The sequence below is a fragment of the Notolabrus celidotus genome, chromosome 19 (genome assembly GCF_009762535.1).
Source record: "Notolabrus celidotus isolate fNotCel1 chromosome 19, fNotCel1.pri, whole genome shotgun sequence".
Taxonomy (NCBI): Eukaryota; Metazoa; Chordata; class Actinopteri; order Labriformes; family Labridae; genus Notolabrus; species Notolabrus celidotus.
In genome coordinates, this window is record NC_048290.1 from 7517582 (window position 1) to 7544662 (window position 27081).

General features: G+C 39.9%; 1 protein-coding gene across 15 annotated transcripts in view; it reads left to right on the forward strand.

The window, feature by feature from the left end:
* lamc3 (laminin, gamma 3) overlaps positions 1–27081 on the forward strand; it is a 219942-nt gene that overhangs the window by 170591 nt on the left and 22270 nt on the right. For all 15 annotated transcript variants that reach the window (XM_034709416.1, XM_034709411.1, XM_034709410.1 and 12 more), the window contains 7 exons: positions 262–371; positions 4733–4960; positions 23579–23767; positions 25240–25485; positions 26291–26444; positions 26527–26669; positions 26789–26967. In XM_034709416.1, the coding sequence (XP_034565307.1) occupies positions 262–371; positions 4733–4960; positions 23579–23767; positions 25240–25485; positions 26291–26444; positions 26527–26669; positions 26789–26967 (1249 nt within the window). The remainder of the gene's footprint in view (positions 1–261; positions 372–4732; positions 4961–23578; positions 23768–25239; positions 25486–26290; positions 26445–26526; positions 26670–26788; positions 26968–27081) is intronic.

Sequence of the window (27081 nt, forward strand, 5' to 3'; positions counted from 1 at the left end):
TGCGTCTGCTGTTAGCGCTGTGGATAGATTTCCATTAAAAGTCAAGCGTATATGTGACAGGGCATTTATTATCTTCCTAGTTGTGGGGGGTAATTAAATTGCTATAAAAACTACTACTGTTGATCATAAATCAGCAGCGCTAATAGAGGTTTGTGTACCTCTAAAATGAGATGCTATTGATGTTTTATCATCGTCTCTGCATCTGAAAGCGTGGCATAAACAAAATGCTAATGAGGTGTTTTCTGTCTTCTTGTGTTTCAGACTTCATGAAAATGAGAGGAGGTTTAAACCTTCACTGTCTGCTTTTGAGTTCCAACATCTCCTATACAACCTGACAGCTCTCAGCATCAGCAACGCTGGAGGACACAACTGTAAGTGCATGTTTGTGTGTTGTACAAAGCTTTAACATTGCGATTGATGTGTGGAACACAAACAGTTTGGCCTCTGTTGTGCTGGCTTTATGGGTGTTTGTCTTTAATCTCACCACCAGATCATTTTGGTGTTGCAATGTACAATTAAGGAACATATGATGTACAGTATAGTTGGCTTTTTTTACATGCTATAGGAGAATGTAGCAGGAGTGTCAGGAAAATGTTATTGTGGGTGCTATGAGGAGGCTGTCTTGTTTGTTTCAGGTAAAAATAGAGATGTTTTTATCCCAACAGACTAAAGTAAGGAACATAACAGCAAAATGAGATTCAGTTTTCTTGTAAATAAAGTTTAAAATGTAGTTGAATGAATTATGTAAGCCCAATTAGAGCTGTCAAAAACATAAACAATGCTCACATAAAAACAACACAACTACAAAAAATATAATCTTAAAACCATACTCTGAAAAAAAAGTAGCTGTGGATGTGAAAAAAAAAAGTCAGTACACTTGTTAGGATAAGATAAAATAAATGTACCAAGTAAGTAAATACCAAGACTGCGAGCCAGCAGAAGCTAGCGATAGCCTGAGACACAGAGCACAAAGCAAGGGTATCTTACCCAAATCTCCAAACACAAATTCATGTAATAAATTTGGGTTTGGTGTTTGCTTCAGCTGGCGGGCAGCTGCTAGCTAGCAAAGGTGGATTCTAAGGTAGCCTATACCATTTTCAGAGGGAGCTTGATACCCTGCAGGCCCCTGCTCCCAACATCCCTTAGGAGCATGGCTGTGAGTGCATTGCAATAAAGCATTCAGGCATAATGCTAGAGGAAAAACTATTTTATATTTAATTATTGCTGAATGTCTTGCTAGTAAAAAATGAAGCCAGCACAATTCATAATGCCACTGAAAGGTTCCAAGAACCTCACATGGGTTTTTAAAAAAGAATACCTCTTCATCACACAGTGGCACAAATTATTAAAGCTGCACCAAAGATAGTAGCTGAAACAATGTCAGTGTTTGTACTCAGGGAATATTTCATCTGTTCCAAATGCAGCTCAGGAAGAAAAAAAAAAACAGGACATTTATTCCCAAATGTTAGGGACTAGTTCTTGGAATCCTCCTCCTATTTTTTGGTCATGTCCTTCCTTTCTTTCTATCTGATAGTCTGCATTGTAAAGTACGGGTGGGATCTGGGTGGTATTACAGCAGATTAGAGATCCAGGAAGACAGAACAGCTGGCCAAAATCACCAGCTCTCTCACACTCACTTACACCATTTTAATTAGATCCTCTGAAGAGGCGTTGTGACACAGACTACGCTTGTGCATGCAAAAATGACTTGCAAAGAAGTTTACGCGCCCAGAAACAGAAACAAAGCCATGCATATTCCATCCAACTGTTTACTGTATCCACCCACCCACACGAACAAGCAAACAAAGTCAAACACACAGTTTACACTGCATCTATTGCACATCACAGAGGAGAAACTCTGTTAATGACTTGTGTTAGGTCTCAAAGACATTCTCAAACAGTGTTAGAAGTGCCTTATCGCTGCAGGCTGCACAGCAAACTTTAATTTCAAAATCCCATAAAGCTGTCCTCTCATCTTTCTCCTCTTTCCTTTTCACATTCTCCTTTACTCGTTAAATTTCCCTCTGCAGCAAAGACTCTCTCTTACAACAGAGCTGTGTTATTTTAATGACAGCATTGTCTTTAGACTATAAAGGCAAGGCTTTGACAGCAGTCACAGTAACAGCCTTTCATTTTCTCTGCCGCAAAAATTCAGTTTGGAACAGAGAGCATAGGCGTATCAGAAGTTTATGAGAAGTCAGCGGCTTAATGGCTTAATGCACAGGTACCTAAAGAGACCTAAATGGTCCTAGTCTGCAGGGCTGCAGTGAGTGGGGGTATTACAATCTTGAGTTTTCTGACAAGGTTTCCTGGAGAAAGGATTGATGAGGAGAGCTTGCACCCCCTGACTTTAAATGAATTTTGTTTTAATTAGCTGAAATATAGGGTACAGTGTCAGAAAACGGTTTTAATTGCACATTCTCCCCTGTTCAATGGACTAATAGAATTCAGGAGGCAGAAAAGAGTAAAAGGGTAGAGGCTATGGCAAGTCACGGAGAAGGAAAGAGGAGAGGCTTGCCTACTGATTATCCCTCAGAGGTGCAAATGAAGCGAGTTTCATCAGCGCTGAAGGAATGACTGGATCATGACTTGTAAGAAGCCAAGGTCCATCCTCTTCACCGGATCTCCCTTTTTCTCAGCCCTCAGATTCCTCATTAATCAGCTTCACATTCACACTTGAATTATTTCTTATCTGCAAAGGGTATGGTCAAACCTGTAGTAGGGCCTACAGTCTGTCTGTCTGTCTGTCTGTCTGTCTGTCTGTATCAATCTGTTTTTCTACCTATCTGTCTGGTTGATTATAAATTATCTTCCCAAGAAATTAGCTAGCTAACTTTCTGTCCAGCTAACTTATTTGCTAACATTTCTGTTCACGTCTGTTATTTGGCTATCAAGCATCATCATGCACTACCTATCTATCTATCTATCTATCTATCTATCTATCTATCTATCTATCTATCTATCTATCTATCTATCTATCTATCTATCTATCTATCTATCTATCTATCTATCTATCTATCTATCTATCTATCTACCTAACAAGCTATCTAGCTAGCAGTCTTTGTATTCTTTGGCTGTCTTGCAGGATAGCTTTGCTAACTCTCTGTCCATTCATATATCAGTCCGTCCATCGGGCCGTCCATGTAGGTACATAGGTTGTTATCAAAAGCATTTAAGACAATATGGACTATAACAGGCCCTGTGATAGGTTGGCGACCTGTCCAGGGTGTACCCTTCCTTCCGCCCGAAGCCAGCTTGGATAGGCTCCAGCCCCCTGTGACCCCTAACGGGATAAGCAGTCAAGATGATGGATGGATGGATGGACTATTACAGCCCTATCCAAATAGTGGCCCGAAAGCAACCCTTGAGTGGCCCAAAAGCAACTGTAATGTCAAATTTAGTGAAGCAGTATTTCAGCATAGGTTTAGTTTAAGTTCTGCTCTTTTATTATGTGTATGTCCTTTTGGATGTGGTAATACGTTAATAAACATCCAGTGTGTTTGTTACCTTATCTATTTGTTTTTCTTTCAAATGGTTAACTTTGCTCACTGCCCTGGACTATAACATGAATGTTTGCTGTGCTGGCTCTCTTCCATTTTACTGAACAAGTTGTCTAACCTCTGCAAAGCGTTTTACAACCAGCTCCCAGAACAGTGAGACAACCATCCCCACCTGACCTTTTGACAAAGTTTGATGTTAGCTGTAATCTTTAATTCAAAGCTATTACTTTTTACTTTTTAATAAATGTTTGATTGTAAAATAACATATCACCTAGACATTTTTAATACAAAAACATCTCTTGAAAAATCACTCTGACCCATGAAATAAAATGTTTTGTGTCTACTTCAAAATAAGGCTGGAGAAAAATGAGCATTGCATCAGGGAAAATGCTTCATGTGAACATGACAACACAGCGCCCTTATATGTGGCACACTGTGACAACAAAACCAGTCAGACTTCCAACCCCAGTCTCCCCTACTTATCCTTCAAATAAGGGCTGATTATTGCGTCAGAACTCCTTTATTTACCAAACTACCCATCTATTATTCCACCCTTTCCATATTTTGTCCATAAGAGCGAGGTCACTGAGATGGACCGGGAACAGAAGTAATTTTGTGTTCTGTGGCAGTGCTTTAGAGTGAACAGGGTGTAAGGGATTGGGTTCAGGATGGCCTGCCCCCATCACTATTCATGAGTGGAGAAAAGGATTTTTAAACCCCACAGGAACTACACGTCTGACATACCTCCAGCGAGTCTCCTGTCTCCTCTTCTTCTCGTCTTGCTCTGCTACAGTGATTTATTCATTTGCTATATCAAAGATTCCCCAGGTGATGAGTGTACTTGTGTGGGCACACGTGTGTGCACGCGCATGTGCGAGTGAGCATTAAGTGCGGCATTTACGGGCGAATGTGGGTGGATGAATCTGTTATTGTGTGTGTAGGTGTGTGACTGTAAACTGTAGACACAGGCCAGAACCTGTAATGAGACTGGGAGGGAGGGACAGCACTGCTACAAATGCTAATAACCTGCTGCTTAACAAGATAGAGTCCCTCAAACACACATGCACACCCACATACACAAACACAGGTACACATTTCACTAATTCTGGAGAAAAGCTGGTTTCACAAACACTTCAACAGGCCTTCAACAGGCAACAATTACCAGTTTACTACTGACCTTCAGTTTTATGAAAAAAGCCCTTTTCCTGTTTGTCTTTTTCCTTTCTCTTCAGACACATCGCAGCTAGCGAAGATAACCCTGACCTCCGCTTTCATCTCGTCTAGTCCAGCTGGACCTCCTGCCCCATGGGTGGAATTTTGTTCCTGTCCCCTGGGTTTTGCAGGACAGTTTTGTGAGCAGTGCGCCGCTGGATTCACAAGGGAAAACCCAGGCAGGGGGCCTCTCTCACCGTGTGTGCCGTGCAACTGCCACCAGCACGGCACCTGTCACCCAGAGACAGGTATTTACAGTTTATTTTGCATTTACAAAACTTTATTTAAATTATCTAACTGTAAAATGTCAGCAAGGCATTATTTTACTGACAACCACTCAACAAAGTTACTGTTTCACTGACCTGAAAAAGCCCAAAAAGTGAATTCATAAATCAAGTGCAGAACAGAGAACTCCATCAGCTTTTCTTGCCAAAGTCAATTTACTAGTCACAAGGAGTGCTCCACTGCCCATAAAACAGCTGAACAATGTCTGCCACGGCTTTGAAAGAGCTTTGATAAGGTTAAAAATATATATATTGATGTACTTGAGAAAGTATATTGCCTTGAGCTTGAGGCCTCAAAAATTCAACTGAAGTTCACTTTCAAATAAATGCATGGCCTCTGAAATTAATCAATGTATACAATATAGTACACTTTATTTACTGCAGTCTGCAGGGTTTTTTTTCTGAGGGCGTGAATATATTCATGATACAGTGCTCTGAAAAATCTACAGTTTGAGAAAGAAATACTGTGTACGTCTTCCTCCCATTGAGAATCTGCCACGGTTGTGTACCTGCCTATAAATATCTAATGCCGCCTTCATGTCACATCTGAATTTAATGGATATGCTTAGATGTTACATTGTCATTGCACAGGATATCTTACCCCTCACATAGCTACCTCGTTAAGGCTTGCATGTCGTAAATATCTTAACATCCTGACATGTGTTACCTTCAAATGGAGCTTGTTAACTTGCAGTCTCGCCATTGGCAGACAGACGCTTGGCTTCCACGCAGTAAAGTCATAAGAACAGGGCGGCTGAGCGATGGCAACATGGATGCCACAAAGAAAATGAGAGAGTGAGTAATGTACTGCAGGAAATGATGAGGTTGTTGGGCTGAAGAGAGACAGGATATGTGGGGAGCAGAGAGTGGGGGGAGTCAAACCAGCAACCACTGTGACAACACTGGAAAAAATGCCCCTGCAAAAAGAAGAAAAAAAAACTTATTTCATGGTACTTTTGAACTTACCTTGAAAGAAGCAAAAAAAATCTGCCAATAGAACAAGTGAAAATTTGCTTGGTAAGATTTCTTAAAATAAGACGTAATATTTAGAAAAATGTGATGTTAGAATTAGCAGGGAAAACTTATTTTAAGCAATATTTTACCAGTATTTTAAAGCTTAGTGTCTCAGAATAAGCCAGGAATGTTAACAATTAGTATTTTTTGCACTAAAAAAAAGATTTTTGCACTAATAAATTTAAGTCAACTTCTTCATTTGAGTTTTATTATAGCAGCACTTCTCTAGGTCTAAGACCAACTTGTACTTGAAATAAGATTACAAAGTTTAATTTGAGCATTTTAAGATATAATGTCTTCTCATAGTGAGCTGGATATACTAATATTCAGTCATGTTGTTCTTTAGGATAAGCCAGCTATGCTCTAAAGTAGGTGTTTCATTGTGTGCATGTAGTTTGAGGATGTATATTTTTATCTGATTTAGAAGAAACAGTGCCTGAAAACTGAAACCCACCCTTTAAAAAAAAACTTTTCTTTCTTTCTTTTATCAATGGAGCTGTTTTCTGATAGATTCTCCAATAAAATGCATTTACTTAAATCAAGTAAAGTCAAGATTATCCGTCTTCTACAAATAAAATCTCTGCTTGAAAAATATATGAAATGTAAAATAAACCTTGTTTCTTCTAAATTACAAAACAAGATCATTTCAAGACTGTCTGACTTAACAAGATATTTCAGATGCATTGTCTTAAAACAAGTCCCTCTATCTTGCTCAAATGTTATTTGTTAAGTAAATGTATCTTAAATCAAGTGGGAGAAGACATTTTGACTAAAAATGAGACAATTTCACTTGGTAAGATTTGAGTTTTTGCAGTGAAGGACTGTAGACTCTGCACATTGGGTGCTTGCCTAAAACCACTAAACCAACCAACACCCTCTAAGAAATACCAACATACCAAAAAATGACCTATGATGGTGTCAACAACTGAAAACACCAACTAACAAGTCAGTACTCAAACAGTCAGATTTCTCAGCAAATTTCCACCTACAAAATGAAGTGTAGGATTCAGCATGTTTAAGCTTTCACTATATTATTATATTCACTATATTGCCTCATAACTGTTGGTAAAAAAAACAGGAGCCTTCTGTTGCAAGAGATACGCTTTGCTTCTCAGGCAGTAATGGTCAGCTGAACATGATGTGCTGATGTGTTTAAGTTGGGGAGGGTTGCATCATCTGGCCAAGGCTTTGTAAGGTGCACATGTAGTTGTCTGCGTGGACCTGTATTTGCATCCACAATGCTACGTCATAGGCGGCGTTGTATGTGTAGTAATGTGCGTGCTGGAAGGGCAAAGATAATATTGGCTATGCAGCAGGGGCAGATCCAGGGGGTGGCCAGGGTGGGCTGGACCACACTTGTATTCTAAATGGCCGACCCAGGTGACACCCCAACATTGTAAATCCAATGTTTGGGTTCTGTTGCAACAGGCTGCTGGTTGATCTCTATTCATTTCTTTTGCACACAAGAGTATTTTAGAATTTTAAAAATATGTGTTTGTGTATGCAGATTTTACAGAAACTATATCTCCGGCCTAAGTCAAATTTAAAGATGCAGCATAAAGCATGTAATGAATAAAAACCATTAAAATCCAAGACAGAATTTCATTCCAATTTATGGGTTTTTACGTTGATGAAAAATTCACAAGCCAAGTCAAAACTATTACCGCTATTAATTTTGACCATAGCAGTAAGTTGTGCTCACTGTTTAAGCAGCAGAACAGTATGTAGTCAAATTATTTTGAAATATTAAACTGATCCCAGTAGCTTCTAAGGCAATGAAGCCATTCATCTGAATTATACAGCCATTGTTACATAAGATGAAGGATCATCAGAGGTTGCTGAGACAATATTTTCTGTCACAGTGCCTCTGAGAGAGCAGCGGGAACAGACACAGATGCAGGCTGTTTGAGTGAAGCACTTCTCTGTGTCTCTCCATTCAGTCATCATCGCTTCAAGGGAATGTAACTCAGTCATCCCTCAGGAGCATTGGCAAGCCATCACTCAAAGTGAGAACTGGATGGCAGCACTAATACGGCAATATCCTCATTTCACACAACTAATCTTTATAATAACAGCTAAACTAGAGGAGTGTATTTAATACACCTGTCATTTTGTGAGAGATAACTACTGCAGCTGCAGTTTTCTTCTAGATTCATATCCTAAACGCATCGTCCCGTAAATGACAGAAGTAAAACAGCAGCTGCTGGGTGTATAAACAAGTCAACCTCTTCACTGTTATTCATATGTGTGTTCCTTCCTTTTTTTCCTTGAGTCCTTTCCACACTATCTCATTCTCGCAGCTTTTAACAATTCCCTCCATCTTACAGAGAGTAGACGACTCTCCCATCCAAGGTCCCACCCTCCATCTTTTATCTTTCCTCAATCTCTTTTTTTTCTTCTCTATCTCTCCCCCCCTACCCTCAGACTTAAAGTATCAGAGATCTGACCTAGTTAGGAGGTGCCTGAAGCTTTGGCTGAGAGTGTGTGTTATGTTTGGGACTGTGTGTGAGTTTATAGGACTGTCTGTGTGTGTGCGACTGAGGTCCGGAAGCAAGTCTGGTATCACTGCCTGCCTGCCTCACTTCTAATTAGACTTGTTAACCGCCTCTCGGCTAATGATGTCTAATTTGCTTGCAGATTTCCTGTGCCTTTTATGTCTCTTCTCAATCTAGATGTCTCTCTTTTTCTCACTAATAAACTCTCTCTCTCTCTCTCTCTCACACACACACACACACACACACACACACACACACACACACACACACACACACACACACACACACACATTCCTCATCTTGTTCCCCAGGCTCGGCCTCTTGCTGTCTTGTGCTTCCTTCCTCCTCTTAGCTAGATTTGCACCTGTTCTCCCGGTCACCTTGACTTTGTTTTAAGGATCCTTGACTACATCTGTGGAGAGTCTCTTAAGTTTCTACTCCTATGCACTGTCCTGTATATCATTTCTCCTTTACTTAAGTAGTATTCAGTATCCTACAAGGACCAATGTGTGAAAATGGCCTAACATTCAGTTGATAGAGGCATCTATCTGACATAACGTGCTAACTACACTTAGCAGCAGTGCATAGCTTGAGCCTTAAGCTAAATTATCCATCCAGAATTTTTCCTCTTGCCCATAAAATATGATCCAATTTCACCCAATCAAGGAATAGTGTTTATAAGTTGCCGTGGCTGACGAGGTTATAAGAATTAAAACACCCCTAAAGCTTTTCCACCAGGAGAAACAGGCTGCAAGTTCAACTAACTCTGCTAGCTGCTAACTGATGTAACAAGCTCAGTTTTCATTACACTGTTGTAGTATGTTAGATCAAAAGCACTTAAATGTCCCAAAAGACTGCCATGAGGGGAAACAGGGTACAAATTCAGGCAAGAGTACCTCCAACTACACAGCTAATTTGAGTAGCAAGCTAACAACAGATGAGCACTTCAGCTTCTAGTTTTGTGAGGTAATATGTCCATAACGTGTCTATTTGTCCATGTTTAACAGTAGTGTTACTTTATTTTAAAGTCATGAAGTTGTAGTTTAGAAGGTGCCACTGTTACCCAAAACCATGTCCACCAGGAGAAACAAGCTAAAACTTATACTTCTAGCTACAATGCTTACTGATGTAACAAGTTCAGACCTTTTATACTGTGGTGGCTTGTGGCTTTTCGTACAGTCATGAACTTGTATCAGCACGACATCAAAAGTGCTACAATCACACTAAACCATTTCCAACAGTCATTGTAGTGGTAAGTGACAGTAAAGGTGTTAAAATTGCACACAAGGTTGTCATTAGGAGTAATGATCAAGTATCAATTTGGCTAATAGTTTTGCTGGCTACAAGGCTAACTAATGAAACCAGCTCAAAGTTATTAAGGTTGTTTATAAGGAGATAAAGTGTCAAAAAGGCCCAAAGGACAGAGTACTATGAGTACTATAAATTAAACTTGTAGTTTTGCTAGCTGTAAAGCTAACTGAAGTAACAAACTAACAAAAACTACACTTAACAAAAGTGTTTACTTCAGTAAAGCTATTCACCTATCCTACTCCATGTATCGATGTAACATGGGTTGGGTTTTTTTCAAGTCAGTGAGACCAGGCACCAAAATTCCCTGCTTCAGTTGCATTTATTATATTGAGGTCCCATCAGTGAGTCTGCATAACAATAATACTTGAAGCTCAGTGCTTGTATTCCTCCAGTGAAAAATCAAGCTGTACAACTCAGAGCTCCCCTTAGAGATCTGGTAACTACACTTGGGATGACTAGATATTGAATACAGTTCTGTGTTATTTGTTTTGGGTTGTCTGGGTTTTTGTGTTTTGATTTTTAGCTTTTTTAATATCTTTTCAGGTTTTCTGTAGCACACTTTTAATTTGCAGAACATATCTGTTGTTGTATCTGGACTTGTTTGTGTTTTTTGCAGTTGGCTTTACTCCTGAATAAGCATCATGCTTGTCCCGATAACAATAGAAGGAAGTATCTTTTAAATCAAGCTGCTTTTGGTTTACACTCAGCAGGTTGAGCTTTAAAGTATTTAGAACCTGTTCACCCTGACAAGTCCGCAGAGACTGAATACTGTGTGTGACACACATACACACAGCCTACTTGTCCCAGGATGTTTCAAAAATATTACATGGCACAGGATGAACGGTTGTTAAATATGGAACCCAATGTGTCCTCTGAATCACTGATCGAAAATCCCCCCGTGTGTTGTGTCCCTTGGCATGTCACTCTCACGTTGAATAGCATTAGCCTGTTAAAATTAGCGTTTCCCTTTCAAACGGTTGATGACTGCATGTCGAATTCTTAAGGCCTGCTGGCTTGTCTTTAATAAAAACGAAGGAGGCAAACAAACAAACGGCAGAAGCTCTCCATAAATCTATAAGTTCAGGTCAAGGGGAACTATCAAAGTAAGTCGATTAGAGGCACCCTGTTCATCATTTGTCACCAGAGGGGGGGCGGACCAACCTGCTGTTTCTCCTATCAGAATCTTAATTGCTGTATAATTACCTAACGACTTGTATCATCGTGCAGGGTCTGCCCATAGACAGAGCAGGGATGAAGTTTATTCACTTGCTGCAGAGGGAAACTGCAGCCAATGGTGCATCATAATCGTGATTTATTAACACTCTCTAAGTCGTGTCGCTTCTGTTTGCTGTAGCGCAACACAACAGATTGGGAATGTTAATATTTGTGGTGCAACATGCAAATTGCAGTTTTTTTCCCCCCCCAACGCAGGAGCTGCAGGGCATATGAAGTCCAACATATGTCCTTTAGATCCACAAAGGTCTTGTGTTTGCACAGTTTTCCACACACTATCATACCTTGTTTCCATACAGTACATAAACTGTGTTAATTGCATATACAGGGTATCATTTATAAGCTTGAGGGAGAGGGTTGAGGAAGGAAAGAGATGATTGTAGATAAAATGGAGACACTCAATTTTCTCTGCAGCCCACACTGTAGTGAAGCGCTCATTAATCACCTAAACTAATGAAACACATGATGCTCTCGCACTGCATAGCCTCTGCTGGGTACTGAGCATAAGGGTGCTGTATTAGAGCTGCTCTGCTCCCTAATAGACCTGTGCTGGTGCTCTGTGATGAACCACACTTGTACTTGCAAGTCCAGAGAAGAGTGTCACCCAAATTTGTTACCTGTGTCTGAAGAAAAAAAGACGATTTGACTCCTAACCTAAGAATTTAAAAGTAGTGTATTGGTATAGAAGTTTAAGTGAAATACTACTTATCAGGAGTACTCATAATAATCAAATATGTGCTGTGTAGATCTACAGGCAGCTTTCTCTTGCTCCACTACGTATTCTCTCATGCAGAAGAGGACTGCACATGTCTGACAGAAAGGTAGTTTTAGTTGTACAAAGTAGAGGAACAGGGTTTTGAAAACATTGGTACATAACAGGCCTTGGTTATTTGACTATAAGAGACTCTTCACTTGTGCTGCAGTAAGAGAATGATCTGGCATTTTTGGAGCTAGAAGTCAAAATATCAGCCCTCTACTCCTTTGTTTTGACAGTTCCTTTTCAGTTTTGCTTTATTGTTGCTTCAAAGAATTAAATGTCAGTCTGCTTATCTGTTGACGCGCTGCTTTGCAAATAAAAAATCCCCATTGTATGCATTTACAGGAAATCTAAGACAGGCATTCAGGGTTCCCAGAAGATGAACTCCAGCTCATTTAGTGATCCTCTGATTTTTGACTTTCCCATATTGATTGAAAATACTTGAGCAGAGTAAAAATATTTTTTATACATACTAGAAGGATTGCCATTAATAATGCACACAATCAAGGTCCCCAGATGATGAAGTATTAAATATTCAATGATTGATTCACTTTTCCTTTGGTTCACTCAAACTGGTTAATCTTGATTTATTTTTAACAAATACCTGCAAAATAAATGACTCATCAGTCACCAGCCTGATTAGTATCAGGTGTTTTGAGCCATTTAGAAGTTTTAACATTCCAACAAGTTGTTACAACTTTCTACTTGGGTAGAAGAGACAGACACAGGGCACCTGTCTGCTTCAGTTGGTGGAGCAGTCGCCCCATGTACAGTCTACAGTCCTTGTCGCACTGGTTGTAGAGTTGGTTCCTGATCCCAGCATGATTTGGTGCATGTTATGTCCCCCTCTTTACACACATTTCCTGTCTCTCTCAATCTGTCCGGTCACAATAAAGGCAAAAAGAAAAAGAAAGAAAAAACAGTCAGGGTCCCCAGAGGATGAACCCTTGCAAATTTAGAGATTTTCTGACCATGAATTTGGTATCAATTAAGAATTTAAAAGAAAATGAGTGAAATGTCTTATTACTGGATGGATTGTCGAAGAATTTAATCTGCACATTCATTGTCCTCAGAGGGAGAACTTTGGTCTAAACTTTCTCTTCTGCTAATACAAGTTGGTTCAGTCGATTGTATAAAATGTTCTTGTACTTATCTATATATAATACCAGCTGTAAAAAAAAATGTTTAATTAGCCCAATCAGTGTCAAGTTTTCATTGCTAAATAACATTTTTTTTTATTTAATAACTTACATACTTAATAACTTAACTACTTACTTATTTATTTACTTATGTATGGGGTTGTAGAGGCAGACTGGAAATGGGCAAGAGACAGCAATGTCATATGAATCAATATTTAACAGACACCTTAAATAGACCATGCATCCACACACAGCAACCAACTGGGCTACCAAAAGACCTTTTCTTTGTACTAAATCAGTGTCAATATTAATTTCTCTATAAGAAAAATATCTAAATCTGTAATAAAGACTTAAAACCTGTTGTAGTGAGATGCCAAATCCATTGGACCTCTATCTCAATTTAGTCACCAGTTTCTTTACACTTGTACATTAAAATAAATACACAAAACACATAGCAAGTCTAATTTGTTGAGCAAAATGCTATTTAATTTTCAGTACCAAAGTAATGCAGAGTTAAAAGCAACACTTCTGCTTTCTTTCTCAAAGAACAAAACTGAGAGAAACTTTCCATGAACATCTTCTCCTCCCCATCAGTGACACGTATCAATGAGAAATCCTTTATTAATTTGGTAAATAGCCCATTAACCACACTTCCTACTTATTCCAATAAATGTCACGCATGAAAAACTTGAATCTGCTTTTGTAATGTGACACGCACCAAAGCGTTAATGATGTTAAGACTTGGATCAATGTGAGTCTAAGTGATTTTTGTCTTTACTTCCTCTCTTTTTATTAACATACATGGACTTTGTGTGAAACCAATTGTTTCAACACGTACAGTACTTTGGATCTACATTTGACCTTGTGGCTGTAAAGAAGACCAACTTTAATTTGCTGATTTCTGCTGACCACACAAGCACCTGAATGCAGCATGTGCCTCTGCACAGCAAACCCCAGAATAAGAAAGGTCTCTCTGTCCCTTGTTTTGTTTCGTAACAGCATATGCTTGTTTCTCTCTTTGACATTTCCGCTCAGCCAATTTTTTTTTGAATAATGCACAGTGGTTTTGCATAGCTAAATGTCACGCCCACTGCAGTCTGGCAGAGGATACTGGAAAATCTAAGTTTCTTTTTTTGTGAAGAAGAGCGGACCACCAGGGGCTCCCGCAGCGACATCCTGAAAACCCTGCCTGATAAAGACCATTATCCAGAGGACTTGTCTCATTACATCACTTAGGATACAGATAAAGAAGTTACCAAACATACTACTCATGCAATTCTCATTAAAATGCGTAGGTTAGAATGGAGGATACTTTGAGTCAGTGTTTACCAGCAAAAGGCCGTTTTAGAATGAGAAAGAGCATACCAGGGCATGCATCTCCCAAATGCCTGCTTAAATGCCACGTTCAGCTCTCTAAGGTCATTAGTTAGAAAAATCTATGGGAGAAAGTTGAGGCAGACAAACAGATAGAGAGTGAAGCTGGCTCTAACTCTGGCTTATGCAGCCCTCTAATCTCTCTGGTGGGCCGTATTTGTTGCAGGCTAAGCCCTGAGATGCCGGGTCTGAACCAGCGTGATGGGATATGAGCAGCGACAGTGAGGGGGAAAAGGGAAGTGGAAAAGAGCAGAAAAGACAGATGTAGTTAGTTAGACTGAATCTCACCATGTAATTCTTCCCGCTGATCCCATTCAGCACGCCTCACTTATCTCCACAAAACCAGTGCATTTATTTTACACTAAAATAAACAGAGCGATAAACAATGTGCATACCCTGCCTGCCTGACTCAATTTCTAGTCACACTCTCAATGACAGCTGGTTTGAAAAGGTTTCAACCTTTCCCTTGATGCAAATTAGTTTAGACAGGAAAAACTTAGCATGAACAACTGGGTACATCAGAAAAGGGAATGCTAATGAGGAAGTTTCCCTGCAAACAGCAGGTATGAAAAGAGATCTCTGGGAAAGAGCTAAATCATACACTGATTCTCACAGAGCTGGAAAAAAAACACATAAAACTCCTGCACCTATAATTATGGCTGCTGATACAAATCGACGGAAACTGAAGGAGCTGGGGAGTACAAAGGAAGACGTCTGTAAATGAGCATCACGCAGATAGTGGTATTGCATTACAAACACTTAATCTCTTGATGCATTCTCTGCATAAAATAACGGAATATGTTTGCACAGGACTGGATTTTGGTGTCTGAAATGTTTTTGTTTCAATTTGTGGTCTAAGGAGTATCTTCCACTAGCATCTCAGTGGGCTTTGGTTGAACACAGGTAAAATAAAGAGGAGAATTTAAAATCACACCCAAGACACCATCAGCAGCCATGCAAAGAAGATTTACATAAACACATATTCCAATACAAGTGTAGCTTCAATCAATCAATCAATCAATCAATCAATCAATCAATCAATCAATCAATCAATCAATCAATCAATCAATCAATCAATCAATCAATCTTTGTTTATTTATTCATATAGTTTCAAATCACAACAAATGTTATCTCAAGAGGCTTTTACAAACAGAGCAGGTCTAGACTGCACTCTGCTATATTATATATAAGACCCAACATCAAGACAGGATAAGATCCAGTCCTATCTTGCACACAGGACTCAGTCTGATCTCATCTTAATCCATCATGAGCAGAGCACTTTGCAGCATTTAGTAAGTTACAGCAGCAAAGACAAACTTCCTTTAACAGGCAGAAACCTCGAGCAGAACCAGACTCATGTTAGACAGCCATCTGTCAAGACCGAGATGGGGTTGAAGAGGGGTAGAGGGAGATGCAGATGGACAGAGACAAGTAACAATGACAACATTAACATCATCAGTTGGGGTCAGACTGTTGTGAGATTAGCGTTGTAGCAGTGATGATAATAGTGAGACTGTCACGTCTGCAGCAGTGATCCAGAGGAACCTACGGGACAAGGGAGCTCAGGGACTCACAAAAAAGATCTATGGTTAATAAGCTTCTAATACCTTTTAAATACCAACTCCATTTTGGCTTCTCAAGCTGCTTGCAGAACCATAACAATATCGCCACAAGAACAGGAAGCTGGTTACACAAGAAGCCTTGTGAAAATTGGCTGTTGCTCGAGGCTTGTAAGGAAAGGAATGTTTTTTGTTTGACTAATGTTAACAAACTTCTCTGAGACACAGCCAAGGAATCAACAGTCACGCTATCAACTTGGAATTCAATGAGCATGCTGAGGCTATGGGAGGGTGTAATGTTGACCATGTTCTACACCTTAGTCTGATTGGAATGCATTTAATTTGTGGGTATTCAGTTTAAACAGTAGCATCAGACAAACTACTTTTTCTTCCTCCATCTAGGTGTTTTGTAAAAACTACGTGTCCCAGAGTTTTTGGAAGACAACATGAGCTACAACCTCTAAAGCTCCTGTCCCTGAAATCCTGGGTCTCAGCCACAGAAATCCAGCAGACACTCTGTACAGAAAGCAGAAATGAATACTTTTATTTCACAGACACCGTATGAAAAAAAACATATCCTGATCATCCTTATTGTGCACATTCTATATGGGGGTAGACAGACAGAGTATATACAGCCCCCCTATCCTTTCCTCCTGCACCCTCCCTCTCTTCCGCAGCTCATTCAGACCACACTGACACACCACGTCTGCAGCAACAGCGGGCACTGGCAGCATATCTGTGTTGAATTAGAGAGCAACATTGCCATCAAACTGTGTCGAAGCAGATTCACCCCAAACTTCTACCCTGGAGGCCTCGAAGCCACAGTCCAAAAATTTCCTCTTCTGTCTTTTTCTATCTGTTTTGTTTTCCTCCCTCCTTCATTAAAACAGGGTGTTCACATGCATTAGTAAATAGATTTCCTTGGCCTGAAGGATGAAATGTTCCCTTGGACTGAGTTGTGAAGCCTTTTTTGGGAAAGATTTGGAGGTCTTGAAAAGCTTCTGTTTGTATCATGTCCTTATTGTAATGCATGCTGAGGAAAGAGGATGAAATTAAAAAAAAGTTCTCTTTTTAACTTTTATTGCTGGGTTCATTAACCAGTCCCTCCAGGAAGTTGAGATTTCGCGATCGCAACTATCAACGCAAATTCAACCAATCAGCGCGATTTTTGCGCGGTCTTGCAATTTTATACAATCACAGCAGCTTTCCCTCAAATTTGACCAATTACCTTAATCTCAGCCCCTGTGCGTCATCAGTTTCGTCATCAATTTCACTTCCTTGGAACATGAACGTAAGTCCTCACTTGATCGGCACTTTTCAACAGCAAAACATGCACAGAGAACGGGTGAAAAGCGAGGACAGCAGGCAGCACAAGTGACGATGACAACATTGTTATTTATAGATACTAGAGTTATTATTTGAGGGGCTCAGTGTTCGCTTGGTTACCTACCTGCAGCAGGTGTGCTTTATGAACCAGCTCTCCCCGCCTCCATGCATCTGTCTCATCTTCATTGATGATTTTTACCCCCGGTGTTTGTTAGTGACAAAGACACAACCGGGGGACGTCTGTTTAATATTTAAGGTTTGATGTTGTTGCCGCCTTTACCGTAAAAAGATCCAAGTCTACAGCTTGATTTAATCCAGTTTGGTGATACATCAGACACACTTAGTAAGTTTTGATCAACTCCTTGTTGACAGTGGCGGTTCTGGGGAGGGGCCAACAGGGGCCAGTGCCCCTGTAAAACTGAACCTGGCCCCCCCCTCCACACCAAACAAATATTATACAATAAAAAAAGCTTCTAGTGCTAAACAGCCAAACAGCTGCTGTCAGTTTGCATTTTGATATAGTACACAGTAGTATATATGTCTAGTATATACGGATGCACTGATGTTTTGCCAGTTTGTTCTCAGCCGGTCCTCGCCCTTCTCAGTCTCTTTTGTCAGGGTTGAATGTGTCCCTCTGACAACACCCTTGGCCTCAGCCTGGCCCCCCCAGTAAAATTGGTCTAGAACCACCACTGCTTGTTAAAAGATGCAGATGCATTTCAGAGTGCCGTGAACTGACTGTCTGTCCAGTGCGCCTGTCACTGCAGGTACATTCAAGGACCGTCGTAAATGTGCAATACATCCCTTTCATGGCATTTTTCTGTGAATCAAGAGAATCAAAATACAGTCACAGTGGCCACATCAAGAATGTTTTCTAAAAACAAATGTAATTTAGCGTATTTACTTGCCCCTGAGATATTATTGGGGGAAAAAAAACGCAATGGAAATTTTTCAAAAAGCTGTCACAAAATCAGGCTTTTTGGGCAACAATCACAAAAAAACTCATGAAATCCTGGAGGGACTGATTTACACAGAACAGATTAACAGCTGTCTCTCTTGATCTTGAGAAGTGATTGGCATTGTAATTCTGACCAATCATAATCAAGTATTTAACACAACCAGGTGATAAGATAGAATGATATATGATGGAGAAGATTTGAGAAGAATTAACACATTTTAAAAAATACCACACAGAAAATAAGTAGATAAATCATCAATGATAAACAAACAAATAGAATGAGATATTTAAACATTTACGTTGGGATCTTGTGTTTTAGTGTGTTGTCTTTTTGTAAGTTTTTCCTTCTTACTTGACAGGCATTCATCGTCGTAAAGCTTGCTTCAAAGTAACCTCTAATATAACAGTCACATGCGTCTGTGAACTCAATGACTTTTTATTTTATTTTGGGATTCATACGTCATCAAAGACCCCACACATCGCCCTTCCACTTCACAAAGACCTCCCAAGATGGCAAAGAAATGACACACAACACTCTTTAGAAACTCAATTTGCTTGGTAAATAAATAAGATTTGGGGGGCAAGACTGTAATAACAGAAAGAGAGGCACACTCTGATCTCCTCCTAAACAAAAACATACTTATTCTAAATCCATTTCTCCTTGGATTTTCTGTCTCGTATATCTTTTTTTTCTCCCTCCATCTGGTGTTAAAGCTATTACAAGCTACTGAAAAATAACCACTATGTTTGAAAAGGCCACTCATCCCACTTTGTTTGAGAGGGTACACTGAATGACGCACGAGTACAAACAGAGTGAGAGTGAGAAATGTTTGAAAAGGCGGGCGACGAAAACCACCTGTCTTTCATTCATTGTGTTGAGCTGGTACGTGCCCCAGCACTGTGTTCTCGTCCTTTACAAGTGGCACCCTTAATTAAGTGCATTAGGCCTGGATGTGCGTATATTTGGAGTACAAATGGGAGAAGGTTGGAGGGAAGAGGTGACGATAATATGAGTAAGGTGCTCCATGGAGAGTGGTGGAGGACATCTATTCAGAAAAGAAGAGTCTACTTGTTTTCCATATGGAAATATTGTTTTTCTGTCACAGAACAGACAAGCAAAGGTGAGAGGAACAAAAGTAAAACCTACGGTGCATGAGTCAAATTTCAAGATATGTTTTCTTTAATTAAATGTAACATTTTCTGACAGCTTTTGATTTCAACCGCCAACATTTTAACTCAAATGTCTGAAGACTTCATCCATTTTTAAAACAGGCTCATGTCTTAAGCTTTAACACAAACAGAAGACAAGATGTTCCAACACCCTTTGATCCTCAATAGACTTGAGTATTAATAGATACCTAAAACTTTGTTACCTGTATGATTAAAAAATAATTCATTTTTGTCATGGCAATGAATCCCAGAATTACAATAGTCAGTCATGATTAATCCCATTTTTAATTGCCTTTAAGGTTCCATTATTTTGCATTTCCAAACAGTTTTAAAGTCCATATTAAAGATGTCTTGTCGGTGTGTCTTTACCATAGACTGTATAAATAATGGACATAGTATCAGTGATGTCACCCATCTGTTTCTGAAGAGCTGTTTTGAAGCCAATTGTCGGTGGGAACCATACTGGATATGCTGAAGTCAACCTGACTTCTGTTGAGCTAGTGTGAGCTTAAGAGGCGGGCTTTGAGCCTCCTAGCCAACAGCTACAGTGCAGCTCGCGGCTGGAGGTTGACACTTTGTCTTTACTTGTGAATCAAATTAATGCAATGAAAGTTACATTATGAACTTGATTTCCTGATTCATTATTCAAATAAATGCTTCACTGCGACACCACTTTGGTGACAATTTGGAATTTCAGGAGCAATGAGTTAGAGGTAGGAAACAGCTTCAAAGTGCTTCCTCTATGATATATGTTTATTTGTCATAAAAATATATAAAATTTGATTATTTTTTTCTTAAGGCTAACAATGTTAGTCTTTCAGAAATATGCACGAGTATATGTACATAATGTTCAATCAGTGTCGATATGATGTGCAGTTATTCCAAGATAACTTTAATGACTCCCTGACCTCCAGGGATCCTTGGTTACTGCAGCAACGATTGCACTTTTCAGGGGTTCTAGTTTGGTCGCTTACTCTGTTTCTTACAGGTCCTGTTTGCATTCAACCATTGTTCCCTGCGATGGTAACTTATAACCGGTAACAACAGTGTTGGGGTTGGAAAGAGGGGTGTGAATCGCACTCAATTTGTGAATCGCACACTTCATTAGCTGCACCTGTATGCTTAGCTCATAGGTAATAGCTCAAGCTCGGTGATATTTTGATTCAATCAATCAATCAATCAATATTTATTTGTATAGCGCCAAATCACAACAAACGTTATCTCAGGACGCTTTTACAAACATAGGAGATCTAGGCCACTATATGTCAAATTATGAACAGAGGCCCAACTTCAAGACAGGGTAAGACTCAGTCTGACCCCACCTTAATCCACCATGAGCATTGCACATTGCAGTATTTAGCCAGTTACAGTGGCGAGGAAAAACGTCCTTTTAACATAAGATTTGATTATGAATCATAAGATATGATTCTATTTAAAACTAAGTGAAACTTACTTTTGACTTGTCACCTGAGCTTTCTGATTTATAAAAGTATTTTTTCCAAAAATGTACGAATCAAAAGCTCATTTGTGTCACTGTTTTGCAACACACTGGCAGCAGGAGCGGCTGCTTAACTACAGTGTGCCTAAAGGGAACAAATCAAGAGTGATTTCTTTTTATTAATATGCTAATTGTTCCTTTAGGACTTTAATCGCATTGCAATGAACATATTAAATCTGACACTTTTTGTAATTTCAGCATCAGTAAAAGACAAAAAAAGAGGCGTCTTGTGATGGAGATGTCTGCATCCAGAGAAAACCTGTTGCAACATACGTAGATGAAAGTGAATCTGTCACCAGTGATGATACAAGACAATCCTCATCCACCTAACTGGCACATTTTTACAAAGTGTAATAGTCTTCTGTGAGCTGATGTGAGGCTATGTTTGCTTTCCACAGAACCACTGAGTAAAAGTGTACTCCAAGAAACTGTTTCACATCTATAATACATTTCAGAGCCTGCCTTTATCTCTTAAAGTTCAGTAAACAAGTTCAATCAATACTTCTGCTTTTACAGAAGTACCTATACCTATTCCTAAATGAAGAATGTGTGCACTTCTGCAGAGAAGCAGAGTTCATGCAGAGGAAGACGTGCTCCAGCGTGGGTCTCTTTGGCTAAAAACAGGAAAGGAAAAGCATGATTCTGTTAATTTCTCTAAGGAATCCGAGCACATAGTTCCACGGGGGAACTTCGCAGAAATCCCCAATTCATTAAGTCTGAATGAACGCTCATTGATTCATTGATAGAATAATTCTGCTGGGATGTTTTGAAGTAATGGTGATTAGCATGACGATGAGGAAGCGTGTGAGGAGCAAGCGTTCAGCTCAGCCACGGTTTGTGATGTGTACCGTTAGTTTTTCCGAGGAGCCGATCAGAATGATAATGGCGTGGAGGAGCTCCCTCGATGGCTCTGCTTCCTCATATCACGCTCAGTCATCTTCACACCCAGTAAAGTCAGCACATTTCTACTGCCATTAAATTTACGACGGCTCATTGGGGATTGGCGTGGCACTATCAGTGTCATTGTAATGCCTTGTGAAATTCAAGAAAGATTCACTTCTTTATGCCAGGAATGATCATTATTACTAAATACTCTGTTTAAATGACTGGTATTTCATGCTTGGAAGACATGTATTATTCACCTCACTCAGCCAAAGAACTAATGATTTTTACCCAGAAGTCTACACTTCATCAGGCAACGGGATAATTGTTCCCCTTAATGGCTCTGTGATCAATTTAGCTTCACCGCCGTTATTCTATCCCTCAGTCTTGACTTACAGGTTGGAAGTTAAGAGGGTTTTTATTTAGTGATTGGAGACGTTGGTTTGCAGTGACCCCATAACTCCAGGCAGGAATTTCTTTCTCTCCAATATTCAGTGGTGTGCGCTGATTTTAAAAATGCACAACGAGGAGCTTCACTCTGAATCACACCGTAGGCTATGCAGGGAGTGATGGGAAATTTAATGAGGAGTCTGCTAGACCTTATATGCCTGTGGATTATTTGCTATGCATTGAGTTGTTATTGGTGTTCTTTCAAGAAAATCTGCGCAATTATTGTTATCAAGCCAAGCCGGAGCTGTTTGAGGAACTTTGAAATAAAGAAATGATTCAAATGATTGTAAGATCTGAGATATTAGGACACTTAGTGAATGCTAAAGCATGATGCAGTGCACTAGGAATGATAAGTAGCACCCTGCAGTAGCACAAAACTAGCAATTAATTTGTTTAAAAATGCATTAATGTTGATTAAAATTTAATGAATGTCTTCTCATTATGATCTTCTGATAAATTTAGCTTTGTAATCATCTCAGCACTTGCTCTGTTCTTTGTGTTTTTCCAAGAATGTGAGCTCTCATTACTCTGCCGTCCTCTGTAAGCTTTAGTCAGTCAGTTATTAAATTAAAATGCCACATTGTGTTATGTCAACTTTCAGCTGGTTCATTTCAGAAGTTGCTGTTGCACAAATTTAGCAAGCGCAGTGGAGGCTCCGAGGGTGAATGTCAACTCACTGTGTGACGTTTTTAAAGTCATTGCCGGTCACAGAGCTGAAGAGAGAAAAATGGCTTTTTCCTTTCAAAGGTATTGCAATTTCATGGTCTTATATGTTAAGTAAGTTTCTTCCCCCCTGTTTACATTTCCTTTAATTAACATCTTTTATCATTCAGCACGGCCTGTGGCTTACTGAATCTGAAATAAAGCATATGGACTCAAATTCTGCTCAACGAACTGAGGAGAATTCAGCAGAGATTTGGTGTATATACATGTAAATCAACACATGTTGCACGTGAACAAATCCTTTCAAGTGGTTCAAAGCTGTAAGTTGTTTTCCTAAGGCTTTTTTTTTTTTGGAAACAACAGTTTGTTTTGAGGACATCACAGTATTGGTAATCTCTCCCTCTCTTGGTGGGGGAATTGCTTTACTTCTTGAAGGTCTTTCTGACTGCATTTGGCTCTTATATTTCCCAAAGCAATTATAGTCGGGGTGAATTTAGTTGTCTTCTGCTCTCTGCGGTGGGCTGTGGGGAATGTTTTCATACTGGATTGGAGCTTTGGAGTGGGTTGTTTGAATGGGAGAGATGCAGTTATGGTCAGAGACACAGCGCGCTCTGCTGGTGAAGAAGAAAACAACAACATTTCTTGTTTCAAACCCAAAAGAGGAAAAAACAAACAAACAACGACGGACATAAACAGGTGTGTGTGAAAGCAAAAGAAGTGTGTGTAATGGCTTCACCTTCCTTTCTGTTGCAGGTGTGTGTGAGTGCTCAGACTTCACCACTGGGGTGACCTGCGAGCACTGCCTGGATGGTTACTATGGCAATGCTTTGATTGGCACACCTGGTGACTGTCAGCCATGTCCGTGCCCAGACCGAACCAGCTGTGCTCAAATCGCAACGACAGGACAGGTGGTGTGTACCAACTGCCCCGCAGGACAGACAGGTGAAGTGAAACATCACACCAGTGTTATGGAAGTGTTTTTATTACATCACACGGTAAATAGGAGGCTTTTTATCCAGGAAAAAAACATATTAAATTATTTTTTTAATTTGGTGTACTCTGCTGTACTTCTGCATTTTATCAATTTTTCTTTTTTTTTTTCAATTTTAACATTAATTTCAAAGTTATTTGTATTTTTGCAGGTTGTAAGAGCCTTTATTATCTTATAGCAACTTTACTTACTTTAGCTTACTTTATTATCACCCTATTTCATCCAACGTCCAGCTGCAGTTATTAATTCAATTTTTATTTTTATCATATTGGACGTTATTATCGCTTGGGTTAAGTGAGTTTATTTTAATTTAATTTATTCATTTCAGTATAACATTATTCTAAAGCAATTTAGGCTACATAACAGATGTTGCACTGCCATTCTTCCTCTTAATTTTCTTTAGTTTAAGTTTATTTCATTTATATAGCCCCTAAAGCAAAACACGCTCTGCACCGTGGTGCTTCACAAGAACACTCAGGCTATACACAGCAAGTATAAAAACAGCCAGTATACAATTTAGAGCAAACACTGTGGGAAAAAAAAAATAATGATAATAATAATAGTAAAAGATAAAATTAGAAACACATTTAAGAAGGTAAATCATTATTAAAAGAAATGGAATAGAAGTAGGTTTTTAGGTGTTTCTTAAAAGCCTCAACAGAGTTTGCCTGTGTGATGACCTCTGTCAGGTTATTCCCATAGACTGTATAAATAATGGGCGTAGTATCCGTGACATCACACATCTGTTTCTGAGGCACTGTTTTCAGTCCGGGAGCCATATTGGAAATGTTGACTTCAACTTAACTTCTGTCGAGCTAGTGTGAAGTAAAGAGGGCTTTGAGCCTTCTAGCCAACAACCTTTTTTTTTCCTTTGAATGGGGCACAGCCAATAAGCCCTTCTGAGAGGATCTGAGGGGTCTGCTGGTGCTGTAGGAGTTGAGAAGCTCTGAGATGTATGATGGGGCAAGACCATGGAGGGATTTATAAACAATCAGGAGAACTTTTAAATGAATTCTGAAATGAACCAGAAGCCAATGTAAGGATGCAAGGATGGGGGTTATATGGTGATGTTTTTTGGACCTTGTTAATAACCGGGCAGCAGCATTTTGGACTAGTTGTAGACAGGAAATTGTTGTCTTCCTCTCTTTTTCCATCTACACAATGACCTGGCATCAAAATAAACACACTGAATTACATACAAAAAAATCCAGCAACCTTTAAAGGCAGCACAAAAACACACCAGGCACCATAAAAGTTTGTCTACACACTCATACAAATGCACATGCACTTTTGGAACTGTCATTAGAACTTCATTTCATTACAACAGATCCTGCTGTGGCACTGTTAGAACTCTTGACGGTTTTCCAGCTCAGTCATTCATCTAACTCCTGCCTACTGCTTTCACCTCCCTCCATGTGTGAAGGTATGCGCTGTCAGATGTGTGAAGACGGTTACTATGGGGACCCTCTGGGACAATCTGGCCAGGCTCAAGCATGTGTGAGGTGCGACTGCAACGGAAACGTGGACTTCAATGCTTTGGGGATATGCGACCACATCAGTGGGCGGTGTCTTAAATGTTTAGGACACACAGAGGGGGACCACTGCGAACGCTGCCAGCGAGGTTATTATGGCGATGCCCTGAACCGGACAGCAGGGAAGAAGTGCAAGGGTGAGTGACCGAGGAGGAACTTTGACAGCACATTGGTCAAGTGACTTATTCAGTTTATGAGCTACAGAGCCAGAAGTCAAAAGAGAAATATGTTTTAAGAGGAAGACAGTTAGAAAGTGTTTTTTCACGACTAATTCTGGATTCTTGACCTTCACTCAGCAGAATTATGCAACCAGGGAGCTCAACTGAGCGTTTTCTCATTCATCTGTTGCAGAGTGAAAGTTCCTCTAGGCTCACCTTAAATCAGAGTTTAATCTCCTTACTCAAGCCTGAACAATATCCCAAACAAATCCCATCAATGACTCTATGTGTTCAGCTTTTTGAAGGAACACAAAAAGTGTCTCATTCAAATTGACTCGACTAATCTGCTCAGCGGTTCAAATTTGACAGGTGTCTCACTTTTGTATCATGAAAGGCAGAGGGTGGAAATGAGGCTCTGAGTCAGACAGACGCCTATAGAAAATAAGAAAAAGGGGCAAAAGTCTTTGGGAGGAAGAATTAGAGAAAGGTGCATGAATGAGGCGGTGAAATGCCACAAAGGCAGACAGAGAACCAAAAGAGTAATAGCGTGATGTGTTCACCCACTATAAGCCTCAGGTCACACTTCTATACAGATCAGTGTCAGAAAAAGATCCATAAGTCTCTGTGGCACCATCTGTCATTTTCTTCCATTTTTCCTTTGAGTGCTCCGAGTTCAAATCGATAAAAAGGATTCTTCAATACTAAGGTGATACATTGCCATAATTTGAACTCGTAGCGACAGACTATTACTGTCTTAATAATAGAATTGTTGTGTTTCCCGCAGCATGTGCCTGCAACCCCGGCGGAACATCTGGGCACATGAATGAATGCCACCCTCAGACAGGAAGCTGCAGATGCTTGGGTCATGTGACAGGACGAGACTGCAGTTACTGTGAAGTTGGATACTTCAACCTCCAACATGGAGTAGGATGTGAAAGGTAAAGAGATACCCTGTTAATTCTAGATTGATTAGTTGTGTTGTTTTTCCTTTAAAGAGGAAGTGTTTTCTTCCTTCTGTAGGTGCCAGTGTAATCCAGTTGGCTCTTCATCCATCGCCTGTCATCCAGTCAGTGGGCAGTGTCTGTGCCATGCAGGAGTGGAGGGGAGGCTTTGTGATTCTTGCCGTGTGGGCTTCTTTGGATTCTCATCACGAGGTTGCAGAGGTACAGAACTTGAGGCACTGTGTACCCTCCTCTAATCCTTTAATTCGCCTCCTAATACAGACCACACATGAAGGCATTTCTAACTCTTCAAATGTTTGCTCCTCCTGTCCTCCCTTCAGCCTGTAACTGTGACCCGATGGGCTCCATCTCCATGCAATGTCATAGTAACGGCACCTGCCACTGTCGCCAGGGCTTCGTGGGTTATAAGTGTGACCAGTGTGAGATGAACTATTTCCACAACAGAGCCACACATCAGTGTGAGGAATGCCCCGTCTGCTACAGCCTTGTTAAGAAACAGGTGAGGGTTTGGTTGTTTGTGTGAGTACTACTCATAAAGGGAGAGAGGGATTTCCTAACACAACACGTGGTGGTTTAAAAAGTGAATGTACTTCTTTACTTCTCATACAACTAC